The sequence below is a fragment of the Cydia pomonella genome, chromosome 19 (genome assembly GCF_033807575.1).
Source record: "Cydia pomonella isolate Wapato2018A chromosome 19, ilCydPomo1, whole genome shotgun sequence".
Lineage (NCBI taxonomy): Eukaryota > Metazoa > Arthropoda > Insecta > Lepidoptera > Tortricidae > Cydia > Cydia pomonella.
In genome coordinates, this window is record NC_084721.1 from 5,707,672 (window position 1) to 5,724,804 (window position 17,133).

Below are 17,133 nucleotides of genomic sequence, written 5' to 3' on the forward strand. Positions count from 1 at the left end.
TTTCGGAAACTTCATTACTTTTCCAGGTGATGAGAATGATGAAGAAAAAACTTTATTATCTGAGTATTATTTTCTCGTATCTATTTTTCTTCATAGGCTCACTTTTATTTATTTTTGTTATTTAATGGTTTCATTTGATTATACCTACTTATTCGAATCTCAAACCTTACAATCATTTTTCCTTACAGAAGATTAATAGTTTAGGTATATGATCAACCTAATGCTAAAATTTCGTCATCTTTCCTCAGAAGACAATACAGGATGTGTAATGTGGAATATTTCCATATTACCAGCAACGTGACGTCACTAGACATCACTTCAAATTCATGCGTAATTGTTAAGCAATAGCGTAAATTACGATATGGCGGTGACCCTTCATTTGTAAGATAATAATGGTTTAGTATAAAGGTCAGGACTACAATGATATGCTGTTCATGAAGCTTCAATAAGGGTTGTATTGTAGCTAGACGATGATATATACGAGTATCACACAAATATAAATCCTAATAATATAATATAAGTAATGTATATATGTACCTACGCCGTAGCGTTTGTGCGGCTGCTTGGGAGTTTGTATTCCTCAATCAATTCTCATAAAATATTTGAGCAGCTTTGATAGTTTATATACTTAGATATTAGTATCAAATTATAGTATTTTTCAAACTCGATGGGTAGGGCATTGACATATATCTAGGACGGGCCTTACGGGCACTAAGAATGGTGCTAGGTCAGTGGTGTTACTCACGAATTCGAGCTGATCGTGCAGTCTAACGCAACTAGTTGCGCCCAATCGCGCGCGTGATGCGAATTCATCAACCAATCGCGTTGTTGTTAGATTGCACGATTGCCTGGAATTCGTGTGCGTGACACCGCTGTACTGCAAACTGGCCCCAATCTTATTGCCGGTAAGGCGCGTCCATAGGTATATTTCAATGGGGTAGGGTGACAGGTATCATCTCCATATAGCCTAAAAACGCCAAATCTCGCAAATTTTATTGAAATGACACCGTGTCTCGTTTGACAGTAGGAAAAGGAGATTCTGTGCGGACAACTACGGGGAGTGATATTTGCTTTTGTATCAATTCAAGGACTTTCTTATGGTATTAGTAGAATAATGATATGTCTCTTGTAGATTGTGACCAACGTATTACTGATGTTCACTCGTAATACTGATGTATTACGAGTGAACAGTGATCCAAGGGAATCGTTGATAGGTAACACGATATTAAGGTAAACTTAGTGTGAGGAATAGGGTCGCTATAAGGGGAGGTTTGGAGGCGATTATTAAACTCTAAGGAAACCGGTAGGGCTAAGATGGTCGGTTTTTTACCATCTGTCATCATGCCTGTCACGTTATAACAAGTATAAAATAATAAATAAATATTATAGGACATTATTACACAAATTGACTAAGTCCCACAGTAAGCTCAATAAGGCTTGTGTTGAGGGTACTTAGACAACGATATATATAATATATAAATATTGATAAATACTTAAATACATAGAAAACACCCATGACTCAGGAACAAATATCCATGCTATTCACACGAATAAATGCCCTTACCAGGATTTGAACCCGGGACCATCGAGGAGTATGTAAGTGCGATAGTGACGCATGATATGACAAGTGATAAAAATGTGACCATGATACCGCCGCAGATGGATAATCATGTAAACTAATGTTATATGTTAGTAATAAAGTATGACACCAGTAATAAGTTATCGTCATCTCACCGACGTCCAGCGGTGGCAGCATGGTTCCATTTTTATCACCTGTCACTATGCCCGTCACTTTCGCGCTTACATACTTGTTAGAACGTGACAGGTTTTATGACAAATGATAAAGAGCCGACCATCTTAGCCCTACAGCCGTGGTAGCATGGTTCCATTTTTGTCATTTGTCACTATGCCCGTCACTTTCGCGCTTACATACGTGTTAGAACGTGACAGGAATGGTGACAAATGATAAAGAGTCGACCATCATAGCCCTACTGGCCTCGTATATGTATGTAGTATGTTTACATATCGCTTTCCTGTATCAGTAAAGTAGTCAACACATTCGATAGGTTAATAAGTATGATGAGGTTGACGACAATATGTGCTCAATCGTATTCTAGTCGCGGTTTAATAATATCACTTTCTCAAGTCAAAATAGGAACGCCAACAATACCAACAGTATCCTATAAATTATCGACCCTCGACTATTCTCCTTGTTTACTGCCCCGTGATAGATTTTCTGCGCGAACTTTTTTGAGCGACGGTTCATATTCCCCTTTTCAGATCCGGGCCTGTCTACAATGCTTGTAGTCAGTCAAGGGTAAAATCGCAAGTAGGTATCATAGATTACTTACTTCGATAAAACATTTAAGGCGACTCGCCTTATTCACCCAAAATGTTCTTTTTTAAACTTTGATATTAAAATGTCAGTTCAAATACCACAATTATTCCAATCGATCTGTTACTTAGTAAAGTACATAATTGGTACAAAAGCAGAAGGATAAGGCAATCAAATCTCCTAAAATAATCATTTTAATACCTAAAAATATATTAAAAACCAGCTTAGACGCTCCCATATTAACCTCATAAGGCCCACCATAGACAATTTTCCTTATTGTAATTTAAATATTGTTCTTTAGTATTTATCATGCTCTGAATGTAGGTAGTTGTTGTTCTAAAAAGTGTGCAGAAAATGATACGTTTCTGCTCTAGGGCACTGAACTTTCTAAGTATGTTTTTTCTATTTTTTACGATATTCAATTAAAAATTTTGGTTTTAAATGGATTTGTTGTACAACTTCCATTATGATAACATAATAAAGTCTTTATTTACAATATCAATATACATAATGGATATATACAGGTGATTACTATAACTAGCTTATATCTAAAATAGGCCCTTGAGGTATTGTACCAAGGATGCTGGCGGCATTTCCTCGTTGTATCGCAATACTGATACGTTGTGCGAGGAAGCCGCTAGCTCTTCGGTCACCAGTTACGTCAATCAGACGTTTCGCGATTTGTCCAAAAAACTTGTGTGCGCTGGGACCCCATGGGTACAAAATGGTACTCCCTACCGAGGCTCTTATATTTATTACGTTTACAATAATTAACTCCTCATTCTATAAATAAATATATTTTTACCTTAATTGTTAATTCAAATTACCCTCAAGAAAAACTACAGATTTTTTTACTTAGCCGTAGCCGTGTTTGTTAAATGCATATGTATTTTACTTTCCTCGTATTCGAAATAAAAAGTAGAGTGTTTAACTCGGGTGAAAGGCACTGAGTTCGAGCACCAAACTTCCTCGGCAGAAATGGGTGCCTTTCATCCCTTGGTTAACAATCTACTATAAATGTGGCGCCACAATACACTGCTAACAAATTTTTGGCTTAGATAAACAAATCAAATCACTGACAGCGCACTTCACTCCGTCAAAAACATCTAAGTTCATGTCGTGTCCTTGTGCTACCCTAGTTCCACCGGAGAAATTTATTTACAGCTGCCAGCTGAACACTTGCAACGTCTCTCCCATATGAGATTGTTCTCCTTACCTCTACGCTCCATAACTGTAGGTATATGATTTCTTCACCTGTCAAATTTAGGGAACACAATGTTTTCTTAGATTTTACTTATAATAACCTATATAATCAATGAGTCTTTGGTAGTTATTACGTGTCGCCGTCTCGTCTATACTTCAAGTTTCAAGAGTCTAGAGGAGGAGATCTTTTGTAGAAATGTACGACATTTTACGAAACAGTTAGGTACTTGACCTATATAATATTTATAAACTGAAACAGAAATCATATACCTACTAAATAAAACGCGGAAAGCCCTCAATTTCAGTTTATAATTTATATATAGGATTGCTATGTGTGATTACTTAAAAAATACAAATTATAAATAAATTGATTTGTTCCACAATATTTTTTTCATAGAATTTGTATTATTTTTTATAGAGTTTCCATTGTGTATCGTTTTACGTTTTCACGCGAATCTATTTTAAAAGGCTTAGTAATTTCACTTTTTGGAATCTTTCTCTTGCTCGGGTATCAATATTAACGCGCGAGGTTAAACAACAACTTTGCCCCCTTATAAAACAAATAACTATTATCAAAGTTGCGTTGTGGCTTTGTGGCTATTGAATTGAATTTACACACTGTATACTGCTTGCGGTCGAAATTGGACCAAGCGACGAAGAGGCGTCTATCAGAGTACCTAATAATTACCTATACAAATAGAATTAAAAAAGCCATTTGTTAATTTAGTTAGAGCTCTAAAACCTTATTACATTACGCGTAGCGGCTATAATGCGATTTCGCGCTATGTATCCAGGTTCCTATTTTACATCCCAACTTTTTAGACAAGACAAATTCGACCTAATTGTGATTTGTGCGCGACCCCGCGCCCCGGGCGATCGGCCGCAGATAAGGCAGCGTTTGCACGTTTCATAAATGACACCTTTTTGTAACTATCAATCGTGAAAATGGGTTAATTTGACCCATGTGACTGTTTGACTATGGAGGTTGTCAATTTGTCCAAGTATAAGTAGTGAAGATAGTGTACCGAAATGTATACCTATAATATGTTACACTTAGTATTTTCCTAGCGTCGTTGGTGTGGAGAAAAATGTTGTGTTACTCGATAGCAAAATTTGTTTCCCCTTCATGCCCTGAAACTATTGCAACGTTTAAGATTCCAATTTCGCTTGCTCGGTTATCAATATCAAGACAAGCGGTTAAACATAAACTCCCCCCTACCCTCCCCAATTATTTTATATTTAAAATCTTTATCCCAGGTATATCACAAATAGTGTACCTTTCTGACAGTAGTAAGATTGTTCATTTATCTCTTACTGATAATTATATATTTACATAAATATGATTTAGCCTATGTAAATTCTAACACTGAATTAGCAGTGAAAATCAATGTTTATTTTTTTCCAGAAGCAGTAAACAATTGTGTAACACATATATTAATTTCAGGCAAAAAGAAAAAATCATGCATTTAAGGGTTAAGGTGGTGGAGGAATGGTGAATGAGTATTAAGTAGTGTGGTTGAGGCCGCAAGCTAACTACATAATTAGTCGAATAGATACAGGTTCGCAAGGCGCACGTCTTTCATTTCCTTGCCTCGCTCCGTACCCCGTCTAACAGTTTCAAAACCTCTTTTCTTTATTAGCATTTCACCTTCTAGTTACGCTAGGTAACTTGGTAATTCGAGGAACCAACAATTGTGCCGAACATAGATTCCGCCGACGCGTTACCGACTATTTTACACCCTTGACAAGGGTTGTCATGCATCAGCCCTTGTTGGGAGTAAGCTTGAAGCCGCTAGCATAGTGTGGAGTCCCGCTGAGAGTACGTATGCCTTGCTTCTAGAAAAGGTACAGAAGGCATTCCTAGGATTCCTGTACAAAAATGTTTACAAGTGTTTTCCATTTTTGTACCCTACAAAATTTCTGTTAGGATCCCTGGGATTCAACTCTCTGCAAGGTGAGGCGTAACTATCATCTTCTGGAAAAGGCTTGTGCAACTTTGCGTGGAGATTCCGACTTCATTTTCATTCATTCATTGTCGCTTTGTACGTCATTTTTTTGTAGTTTTTATTTGACCATTCTGTTGCCATGCATGATTTATGTATCCATGCCAAATTACAGCTTTCTAACGATCACGGAGCAAAGCCGAGGACGGACGAACAGACGGAATGGCGAAACTATAAGGCTTTCTAGGTAACTACGAAGCCCTAAAAACGACTACATACAATCTCCCCTTTTATCTCTTTATCATAACCAACGGGAAAAAAGGGTATCTTTGGAGAAATCTATCCATCCAGGAAATGTCAGGATTTTTAAGATAATGTCCGAACTTCTGTCAGGATCTTACATTTTTTCATATGCCTACCCTACCCTTGACTCCTAACAAACTTTCTTCACACATAACGGTCACAGCAGCTGCAGACTCCAAAATTTTCCAAATGAATAAATTATCCTGCGCTCAAGCTTTTCTTAACTAGATAACAGTCTTCTCATTAAAACTGAAGATGAGCAGATGAGCACGATCATCTCGCTGTACATAATTAAGCACCCGGACTCGAGCGACGAAATAAAATATGCACATCTGTCGTAGATTGAGAAATCCCAATTCCAAAGAGAAAGTTTCAAACTGAGAACCTGTTGAAGACTTTCAAACTACTTTAACAGCTAGAATTGCCGTTTGTTCCTAACTTATCATGTAGAAATATTCTGAGTGAAATTCGGAATTGCAGAATTTGTGGTCTGTCAGTTTGGAACTTGTAATCTTCAGTTGGGTCTTAAATTGTTTATGTACAAATATTCTTTTTGCGAAATAAACTGTCGACTTAACTAATTGGGTACTTGACACATGTTGAATATTATAACAAAATTTAGTTAAATGGATAGAAAATGAGCCATCCATTATAAAAAAGTGGAATTTAAAAAATTATATTGAGCTTATAAAACAATACAAGGCACTGAAATCTCAAAAAAAAAATGTTTTTGTCTTTCAAAAATAGAAAAGAAAATGGTACTATTCGATTCTTTACATTTTATTGAAAAATAAATTGTATGACAACTATGCACATAAACGCAATATTTCAGGGCCAAAATGGCAATTTCCTTGATCTTCCATACATTTAGGAAAAACTTATATGATGTGACGTCACATCACCTTATCATTTTGTTAGAGGCGTTTCAATCGTCGAGTGCGAGCGTCAGACTTTAACTCTCATTTCTGATCTTTGTGTTGCTTAAATGCTATGAGTCCTATATAGACATTTGATCCTCAGGAAAATCAAGATCGCTTGACATTATTTACAAAAAACAATCAAGTAGCCAATTATAAACAATATGTGTCAATTTTCTCATCATCTCTTTTCACATACAGGTGGCAGGAACAGGCAAGTGGCAGAAGTGTTCGTGAAGACCGGACGCTCCATCAAGGAGTTAGAAGATGAGATGCTCAATGGACAGAAACTGCAGGGCCCCATCACCGCCGAAGAGGTCAACATATTCGTGTGGATTTTATAGCCTATAAGACTTTTGGATGTGTCCACAGGAAAGACGTGAACATGGTTTTGAGTTTGACTCAAATCGACCTATTATATTATTATTTAGCTTTATTTTCAACAGTTAACTTACTTTCGAGCCTTGGCGTTCTATATTTATTTACCATTTAGTGAAGTACTTTTTACTGCCAACAATCCACTGCCCAATTCCAAGTGCAATAACCGAAAACGCTCAAACGGGCTTGTATAAACATAAACAACTTACGTTGGAGTCGGATGCACAAATATTTTTGAACAATGTCACTGGTCCGAGGGAGTCATCTTCCTCGACAAATAAACCTAGGAAGCAACGGATATAAAGAACATGGCGAGTGCAGGATTAAAGTGGATTTTAATTAAAAGTTTTGGAAAAATCTGAATGATAAACATGCCAAATCCATTAAAATTATTTTTAGTCACTTGCGCGACATGTTTCGGAGTGCCTAGGACTCCATTTTCAACTACCAACAGCGCATGAGCGAGTACGTTCACGATGGGCGCGAGTTGCGTACGCGATTATTGTAAGTACTGTATAGTAGCAAGAGATTGATAGCCGCCATACCTTTGTCCTATGATCTGTTAGATGGCGCCACTTTTTCATATTTAACAAATTAACCACATATCAGTGAAAGAATAAGGATCAAAATAAAATGGCGTTCTGAAAGTTTTAATCGTGTGTCGAAAGATGGCAGTAAATTTACTGTGGCCACAAAGTTTTCTTTGACAATCCACCTCTATTTCAAATCTCTTTGGTGGTAGTACTGTGAGTGAAACCATAAAATTATCTTAATGTTAGTATGTTTCACGACAGTTTAGACGACGACTTTCTCATTGCATCCATCTTACCATTTCTGTAGAAAATGCCATTTACTGCGCTATTAATAAATCTATCGAACAATTAATTACCTTTGTAAAGAAGGAAAGGAAGTTAATGATCTCAATAAAATGAGCTTGTATCCTCAATTAATTGTTATCATTATGGAATGTAGCCGGAATAATAAAGGAATTAAATGGAGACAGCACATCATATACAACTAGGGTATACATTTAACTATTTTCATTAATTAATTTGAATAAACTGAAATCATAAACTGAAATAGATGTCAAATACTATAGAAAAATTTACTAAGTCCTCCAGCGCTCACATATGGAAACATTGCTAAAACGCTTTATATATTCAGAGAAACGAGGACGAAGACTAGACATGTACACAAGTTTTAAGACACCTACTAACAGAAAATTCCCAAAAATTTTACCAATGCCCGCTATTTGTCCATATCCAGCAATCGGCAATATTTACCGTGAGTCGTAGTCGAAGTTTAAAATGTATATGTTTAACTTGTTATAGATATGATACGAACATTACATGACACAACTCGCAGTCGCGACTCGCTACTCGCGATCAAGTCTCGTTAATATCATATTCGATTCAATATCTTCGAATAAGCCTAATCGTTATCTTTTTTGGGAGCGTCCAGTACGCAGTCGCCACTCAAGAAACTTTCTGCCCTAGCAGCCATCAGTTCTACGGGCAATGTACACCGCCCACTGCCACTTAAAGTGTAGTAACTCGGAGCTATGTCCGACGCATATTGCTTTTATTCCACTGTCCATGTGCATTGTCTCAAGACATTAGCAATAAGCTTATACTTACATGAAATAAGTATGTTTTTTTCTCTGTTTGCGGGATTTTTCAAATGAACTGGCAAGGCAATGGCCTTAAATGTAGCTATCAAGCAACTTCGTAAGTTGATCAGACTTCAGAGTCATCCTGAAGAAAATTAAAGAGGTTTCTTCGAGGGACTTTATTATGGCGTTCTTGAAAACAGGAGTTTTAAAAGGTGAGTAACGTGGTAGGCTTTCATAGGCTAAGGTTATCATCAGACAGAATGTATGCGTATTTGACACTGATGTATAGGAAAAAAGAGCCGAGCAAATACGAGACGCTAGTATGGTTTTTTTTTTTTTTTTAACTATGAAGTACTTACTGCCCATATGAAAACGATTCGAAGAATGGGAACCGAAAAGTTCTGGTTTAGATAAGTTCTCATTTAGATATCGTATAATTGACAGAAGCAGCTCGATTCGAGCAACCAATGTCACTTTGACGGTAGAAATATCGTAGATAGATCTTATTGGGATCACAGCGGAATCATAATAAACGTTAATTTAGACATGTCAGTTAGTTATCGATCTTTCCAAGATCTTAAACGTGTCTTAATCATTCTTCGAATCGGGCCGATAGTAGGAGTATTCAACGCTTATGCTCACGCTCAAGAAAAACTGGGCGTTCCATAGACTTTCATATGGGCAGTACTTCATACTCGTAGTTAAAAAAAACTCGCATCTGCTTTTGCTCTTTTTATTATATAAAATATATTGCGTTTAGTATTTTATTGTGTTAAATCTCTTATAGTCTGCTATAAGTAGGTATGTGTGATATCCATTTAAACGTAGCTTAATACGGATCTCGTTATAGGCCTGAGGCGATCCACAGGAGTGATATGAATAACGTCTTGAATGCAGTCAATCCAGAGACAAGCAAATAACAAAGAATGGTGGTGGAATACAGTACTATGCAGTATTCCGTAACTGTGACTACCACGGTATTACATGAACTGGCAACCACGTGAACAGGACGTGCGTGATTTTTGTTAACAGTACTGCAATGACAACAAAAAAAACTGTGGTTTTCATTCGATTGATTTTTATATTTAATTGCAATTAAAACACTAAAATAGTAAAAATGATAATAAGTAGAACATTTAAAAAGGGTTAAGAGGGAAGAATAGCTTTACGATCCTAGCGGAATAACGGTACTTTTTCTATGAAATTCCATTTCGCGAGAAAACGTTTTCCACTAACTAAATCTTAATGAAAATGATTTGCACTTTGATTTTGATGTCGATCGCTTCAGCATAATATAATCTAGGCCAAATTTTGAAAAAAAAAGATAGCCTATATACCTAGTTATCATTCTGTCAATAATATACTAAAAATCATCGGGAATGGAAAATACTCGTATTTAGAAGTGGAAAAACGTTTTGTCCTTTTTTATGGACGATCACGTGGTGCCTATACTTCCCTCTTAAGATAGTTACCAGTTTAAAATTATGTAAAGCAATTAAACAGGTAGATATATAACTTATTCAAAACTTATATTTTTTATCGTTTTTATTTGCTTAAAAGTTATTGCACAACAAAAATAAGTACAAATGGCAGGCTCAATGCCTTAAAGCATTCTCTACCAGTCGACCATCGGGCAAAATAATTAACAGGATTTACAGTATATTAGGATGTTTTATTACTTGGGGTGGATTATTAATTTAATCTTTTGGTTATCTAATATAAATATGTAGTATGTGTATATGTAAATACTTATGTAGTTAGTTAATAAGTGTGTGCACACTAACATTAGTTGTGAAATTTAATGTGTTACTAACAATATTGATCCTTAGTTGGTCTTCAATAAATGCAATTTAATTTAATATATGTTTTTTCTTATCAATATACAATATTAATAAGCAAAAACATATGACACTGAAGAAAGCAACGTTGTTTCCATATTTTGGCCTGGGGTGTGTATCGCTCCAGACTTTTTATGAAATTGGCAATCTTAATTATTACCTCGTCACAGCCCGTGGGTAAACAACGGAACATTGCCCTGTGTGCCCAACTTGACACAATGAACGTCCAAGTTTAAACCAGCCTGAACACAAATAAGTCCTCTGCTAACATTTGCGGCGTTACAAACCACTGCCTAAATGTTTGCTGGTTACTCATCAAGATTGCATTCTGAAATGTAATTAAGACAGGGCTTACGCAAAATTCAAGTTTTTATATTGATTTTCTACACATTTTTACACAAACACAAAGACAGATGCCATGAAGCAACTCTCACGAAAACTCAACTATATTTACAAAAGCCAATAACTCCAAAATAGTGGTCACTCCATACATCAATTTCTGTACCAAAACACTTATTTTCGAAGTCAACATCTAGCATCGAGTAGTGGAATTATCAGTACCGCTCAAAGAAAAGGTACCCGCCTGCATAGAAATTTGGATGTAGGGGGGTACTTTTTCTCTGCAACTGGCCGTACCAAAATAGATGTTTGAAGTGAGCAGACTATGCTTACTTCTTATTTCTTTATGACTCCAATCAAAACCTCGAAATGTTAAAGATGCCTCGATGGAAAAAAATACGAAAATATGTCTAATTTTCATTTATTTCCAGTTGTATATCGTTACTCTACAGACCAGGCCGCGTAGCCAACGTGCATATCGTTCACGCTCCGTGGCGAACGAAACGCAACTGTCAGTCGCACTAATATGGAAGAGTGATAGAGAGAGATAGCTACGATACGCTACGGAGCGTGAACGATTGTAACGTTGGCTACGCGGCCAGAGATTTCAGTAGCGGCTAGTGATTATAGCCGAGGGATCTGAGGAGCAATATTATATTCAGAAGCATATTTTCTGAGTAATTGAGATAAATGGTAAAAAAACTTGTGCGGTGGCTATATCTTCCGTTGCAATTTCGCGCGGCGCGCCATATGTTTTGTTTCCATCTAGTTTCCTGGCATTTCTCCCTCTTAAAGTGCCGTAGGTTAAGAGCGGAGGTGCGGAGTTTTTGAAAAATCGTACTGCTTTTTTAGATAGTAATACGGTTGGCAAAAAATTCATTAACAATCTTGAGGATTTTGTCTAGAGATTACAGTGAATTCGAATTCAGATTTTTTGACTTTCGCTCGGTAAAAAATCACGAACATCTAAAACCCACTTTAAATTTTTTTTTAAATTCATGCACAAAAAATATGAAAATTCCTTCTAAACATGCGCAATTTTATCCTTTATTGTTGAAGATTATCTGCTATCTGGACATTAACCGGGCTCCAACTTTGTATAAATGAAGGATTAAACTGCCAAGGGCGCTCCTTAACTTCCTTCCTTGTCTCTTCCTGCTATCCTTCATCTTTGTAGACCCTATTGGCTATCTGCTATCTGGACATCTGTGCTCCAGTGTTTGCTTTTCATTTCTCGCAGCACCAACGCAGGGTGCGCGCGCAGCGATCGCAGCCGCGATAGCTTTGAGCTCTTATCTCGATCGCGACGTGGACGCGCGCCCTGGATGCTTACGCATAAGTGGCCAGTGTTTAAGCCCTTTTTACCCGACAGCGCGACGCTAAGGAGAGTAATGTGTTTAGCAGTTTATGTATGAATGACCCTAAAGACCAAACGCGTGTGCCGATTTTGATGATTTTTAAATAAATCGATTTGTCTTCAATTAAGGATTTCATCCTTAGGTTTCGTTGATCGTTTGTCATTTTTAAGTACTATTTACTGCCGTCATACAGTTTTTACTAGTACGGAGGAATCATTTCCTACTCTTACGAACAAAAAGCTGTAAAGTTATAATTGTATTAAAAGGAAATAAATAAATATTTAAAATCCATAACCATTGACATATATCTAAGGACGGGCCTTACAGGCACTAAGATTGGTATTATTTCAGTGATATCACTGACGAACATTTTTGGCAAATAGAGACAAAGTATTTTTTACATTTCATATGTTGTTAACGATGTGCTGATATTCCGTGAAAAGAAAACGATTATCAGACCCGAAATCGGGGCTGATTTCGGACATCGGGACTGAAATCGGGAAGGGTGGATATAATTGGCGCTTTACACTGTAGGGCTAAGATGGTCGGTGTTTTATCATTTGTCACTATGCCTGTCACGTTCTAACAAGCATGTAAGCGCGCATGTGACGGGCATAGTGAAAAGTAATAAAAATGGAACCACCGCCACCGGTCATGTAGGCAAAATTATACGAAATTTTTTTAAATGTTTTTTTATCGATCTTATAAGATCGAGAAAAGGCAATTTCGAACTTCAACATTCAATCCCCAGTACATTGTTAACGATATAACTTCTTCAAAAATAAAAACATTTAAAATCTTGACATATTACTTGGTTTATTTTCGCTAAAGAATCGCCGGTGCTAAATCAACATAAATGTTGGTACTTACTTTAAATTCGTACCTAGAGTGAGACCAAGCTAAGTTGGCAACGATTTTGATAGCCCAGCCTGTGCAAGCGTTAATTAAACGTCATAAATTCATAGAAGTTTGACGTTTAAAATCGCTTGGCTTGATCTGACTCTAAATCCTTCCCTTTTACAAAATAAGTGTTTTAAACAGCGACTTTATTGTCAAACAAAGTATGACTATTTTTCAATAATGCAAGTCTTCACTCAGTTGCTTACGTTGCTGTCCAATCCGTCCACTATTCGTGTCAACTTCTTCATTTCTTTGATCAGTAGTTCGTAAGGATAGTCGTCAGTATTGTTTGAATTGAGAGCTCGAATATATGCTTTTTCACTCGCAGTCAAAGGTTTTTTCCTTGCCCGCCAATCCTGAGCTTGTGCATGAAACATAGGTATATTCTGACATACACAATTCATCCCACGCATTATCCCATTATTCATATTCACACGATAGTTATTTGGTCTGCTCCCACAGTCCTTGTTGAAACAATTGAATTGACTTTCGTCTATTCCTTCGTTATGTGGTGAGTACTTGTTATTTTCTTTAGGTTTTTTATGTTCGTATAATACAGTAGGTACAATAACTGTTGCAGAAACTGGCGTTGCATAAGGAATTTTGTAATTACCGCGTTGATACGGAAAGCGGACACTTTTATTAACTTTATGCTCAATTCGTGTTTTAGTATTTTGTCGTTGTGGAGGATTTATTTTGTAGGGTAATTGATATCCTTTATTGGCATAGTAAGGCTGTGACGCATCCGTTTTAGAGGCCTGCATAGTTTTATCATTATATGGGACGTATCGTTGCATTTCATCCCAATTTTTCGCTCCTTTTTTATTTTCTATATTCGATTTCACCGGGAAAGAAAAATTTCTCGAAACGTATTTATTTTCGTTTTTATTCCTTCGCGAGTTTTGAGCCGGTGTGGATTCTTTGTAATAACTGGTTTTTATTGGTTGTGATACAAATTTGAACGGCCTTAAATTGTCATTTCCACCACGAACAACTGCTTTGGCATTACTAAAATCGTCTATAAAGAATGACCCATGTGTCTTAGTCTTCCACGGCAATCGAGATTTAGCATTTTGTATATATATGAATGACCTTTGGTGATCTTCTTTAGCTGTTTGGCCATTTTCAAATATTTCCGAGTCGTTGATTTTACTCCCAGTTAGATCAACGTTTGCTTCGGTTCGGTTTAAGTATGACGTTTCTTCGGCAGACTCAGTTACAGGAAATTCATCTTCAGTCACAGTTAATTCTTCATTTGTAAGCTACAAAAAATTATGTAATTATAAAGTTAAGTCAATCAATGTTCCTACTTTTAAAATATGGTGAAATTTAACGATCTTATAATTTTATAAATATAAAATCCTAAATTTCTAAGGTCAAATAAGATAAAAGAATAACGACCTCAGTAACGAAGTTATTTGGAAAAACTACGAGTACGTGTATACGTACTCATAGTTTAACACGCGTTTTAGTTTAGTTTAATGTATATTCGGCGTCCCGTCCACGTCGTGTCGGCGGTCCGTATGATGGTTTCTTGAAGTCTCTGTTGGTTTGGCTTAAGGGGAACCCCGCGGTTTTCATCGATTATTGACTAGTTTTCAGTTACTCCTACATTTGCACTATAGAAGAATTATAAGACAAATGGCTATCGGTTATTCAACTTTTTATCTCCATTCTGGTCTGCCAGATTTTGAAATAAATGAACACTTATTTATTTATAATTTTTTAAAACATTATCTAAAAAAAATACTTTTTTCATTATCCGATTGCTGTAAATGATTTTACATGTACGAAATCTACACATTTGGGTTCGTCTTTGACGTTTCTTAAAAGTGGTCAGAGAATTTAATTTTAAACTAATTAACACAAAAGTTATGGCCAGTAAACCAGTTTTTTGGCCTATAATTGACCAACTTTGATGGCAAATACCTCGAAGACAGTGAACTGTGAAGTAAATATGGGATATAGGATTATATTGCTTACAGCTCTTGCTGTTAATATGATACGCTACAAAAACATTAGAAAACTAAGGGATTCAGATCGACGGTCATTGGCGCTAGGGAGCCCCTTCATTTAAAAATAATTTAAGAAATATGTTCTTAGCTTCTTTTCATTACCTATAAGTTTTATTTCTAAATAAATTAATGTGCGAAACTTCAAAAAAAATCTACAAATATTTTACACTAATCCATATAAAAAGGAAAACTGTCATAGGGACTGTCATTCGCTGTGAAAGGTAACCCACATGGGCCGGGGACTAACCTATTGCCATAAGAACGAGATTTGCTTGTATATTTATTCGAATAACCTGACAAGCCGTCCTCAAGGCAAGCGACAAAGTGGGACGTTTTGCCGGCCGTGATCACAAATATTCGTATAAATCAAAGAGTTACTTACTTCCGTTTTGCTCAAGGAAGCAGTGGATCCGACGGAACAAAAAACGTGGAATCCGAAAAAAACAGCGTACGCAATTTTCATTATCAACGCCTGATCGTTCACCGATGGACTAAACATTACTGATGGACGCAGCGATCTGAACGCAGATAGAATGTTGTTTTTGTTGAAAATGCGTTGTTTACAAATAAAATGTACCTATTGCATGCCGGCACTAGATGCTGATGATAATATTTTATGTTTTAGTAAACAAGTGCTATAAATAATTGAGACTTGTTGTGAAAAGGTCAATAATTTTGTTGCTTGATACTGATAACCGATGATGAGGCTTTCTCAAGTGCAGCCTACAATCGGTATTGGATATGGTCACATAACTATAGTGCGGCAAGGACTGACAGATGAGCGTCGCGGCAATGGCGGCGCTGTAGTGGAGTTTCCCAAGTTATGTCAGTTTTTAGGGTTCCGTAGTCAACTAGGAACCCTTATAGTTTCGCCATGTCCGTCTGTCTGTCTGTCTGTCTGTCTGTCTGTCCGAGGCTTTGCTCCGTGGTCGTTAGTGCTAGAAAGCTGAAATTTTGAATGGATAGGTATATAAATCAATAAAGCCGACAAAGTCAAACAATAAAATCTAAAAAATTTTTTTTTTAGGGTACCTCCCCTACACGTAAAGTGGGGGTGAAATTTTTTTTTCGATTCAACCCTAGAGTGTGGGGTATCGTTGGAAAGGTCTTTCAAATCTAATAGGGGTTTTCAATAAACATTTTTTGATAAAGTGAATATATTCGGAGATAATCGCTCCGAAATAAAAAAATTGTGTCCCCCCCCCTCTAACTTTTGAACCATAGGTCCAAAAAATATGAAAAAAATTGTGGAAATAGAGCTTAAGAAAGACATTAAATGAAAACTATAGCGGACATGATCAGTTTAGCTGTTTTTGAGTTATCGCAAAAAGTTTTCCCTTCATAATAAAAAGACTTACTTTAATTAGGTACTGATTACGCAAATTTGTCTATTTGTTTAACTCGGGTGAAAGGTACCGTTTCATCCATTGGTTAACAATTTACTATACTTTAAGCTCCAGTTTAGCTTATTGTGACGGAACCCTACACTGAGCGTGGCCCGACATGCTCTTGGCCGGTTTTTATTGTATTAAATCCTTTATTTGATGATGACTGGTGTATTTAGTTTAACAATACATTATTTTCAACTTAAATATAAGATTGAATCAATTTAAAAGTGTATTTTATCTCGTTGTGTAAGTATGTACTTCATGAAATAGTTTACAATCGTAAATGATATTTCTACCTTTAAAACTTCCTATTACTCGTAATAAATAACAAATTACTTAAACAAATAGGAAAGCCGATTATTATCAAGTGCGTTTATTTCTTGACATACTGTTTTCTATAAGCCATTAAGTATTTAAGATGTAAGTCATCATAGAAACTATATTTTTAACCACGGCCAGCAAAACGTCCCACTTTGTCACTTGCCATAAGGACGAGACTTGCTTGTATACAATAACCTGACAAGGCGTCCTTATGGCAAGTGACAAAGTGGGACGTTTTGCCGGCTGTGGTCACATTTTTGGAGTTTAATGCGAATTCTTCGAT

General features: G+C 36.4%; 1 protein-coding gene across 1 annotated transcript; it reads right to left on the reverse strand.

Moving 5' to 3' along the window:
* Nucleotides 1–13,023: 13,023 nt before the first annotated feature.
* On the reverse strand, nt 13,024–17,058 carry LOC133528177 (uncharacterized). Its single transcript, XM_061865439.1, has 2 exons — nt 15,524–17,058; nt 13,024–14,388 (listed from the first exon to the last, which is right to left on the reverse strand). Exons 1-2 carry the CDS (start codon nt 15,638–15,640, stop codon nt 13,321–13,323), a joined length of 1,185 nt encoding a protein of 394 aa, XP_061721423.1. The 5' UTR covers nt 15,641–17,058; the 3' UTR covers nt 13,024–13,320.
* Nucleotides 17,059–17,133: the final 75 nt, after the last annotated feature.

Coding starts and splice junctions, on each gene's coding strand:
- LOC133528177 (XM_061865439.1), bottom strand. CDS start 15,640: ATGTTTAGTCCATCGGTGAACGATCAGGCGTTGATAATGAAAATTGCG. Junction 14,389..15,523: donor CTTCCTTGAGCAAAACGGAA/GTAAGTAACTCT, acceptor AATTTTTTGTAG/CTTACAAATGAAGAATTAAC.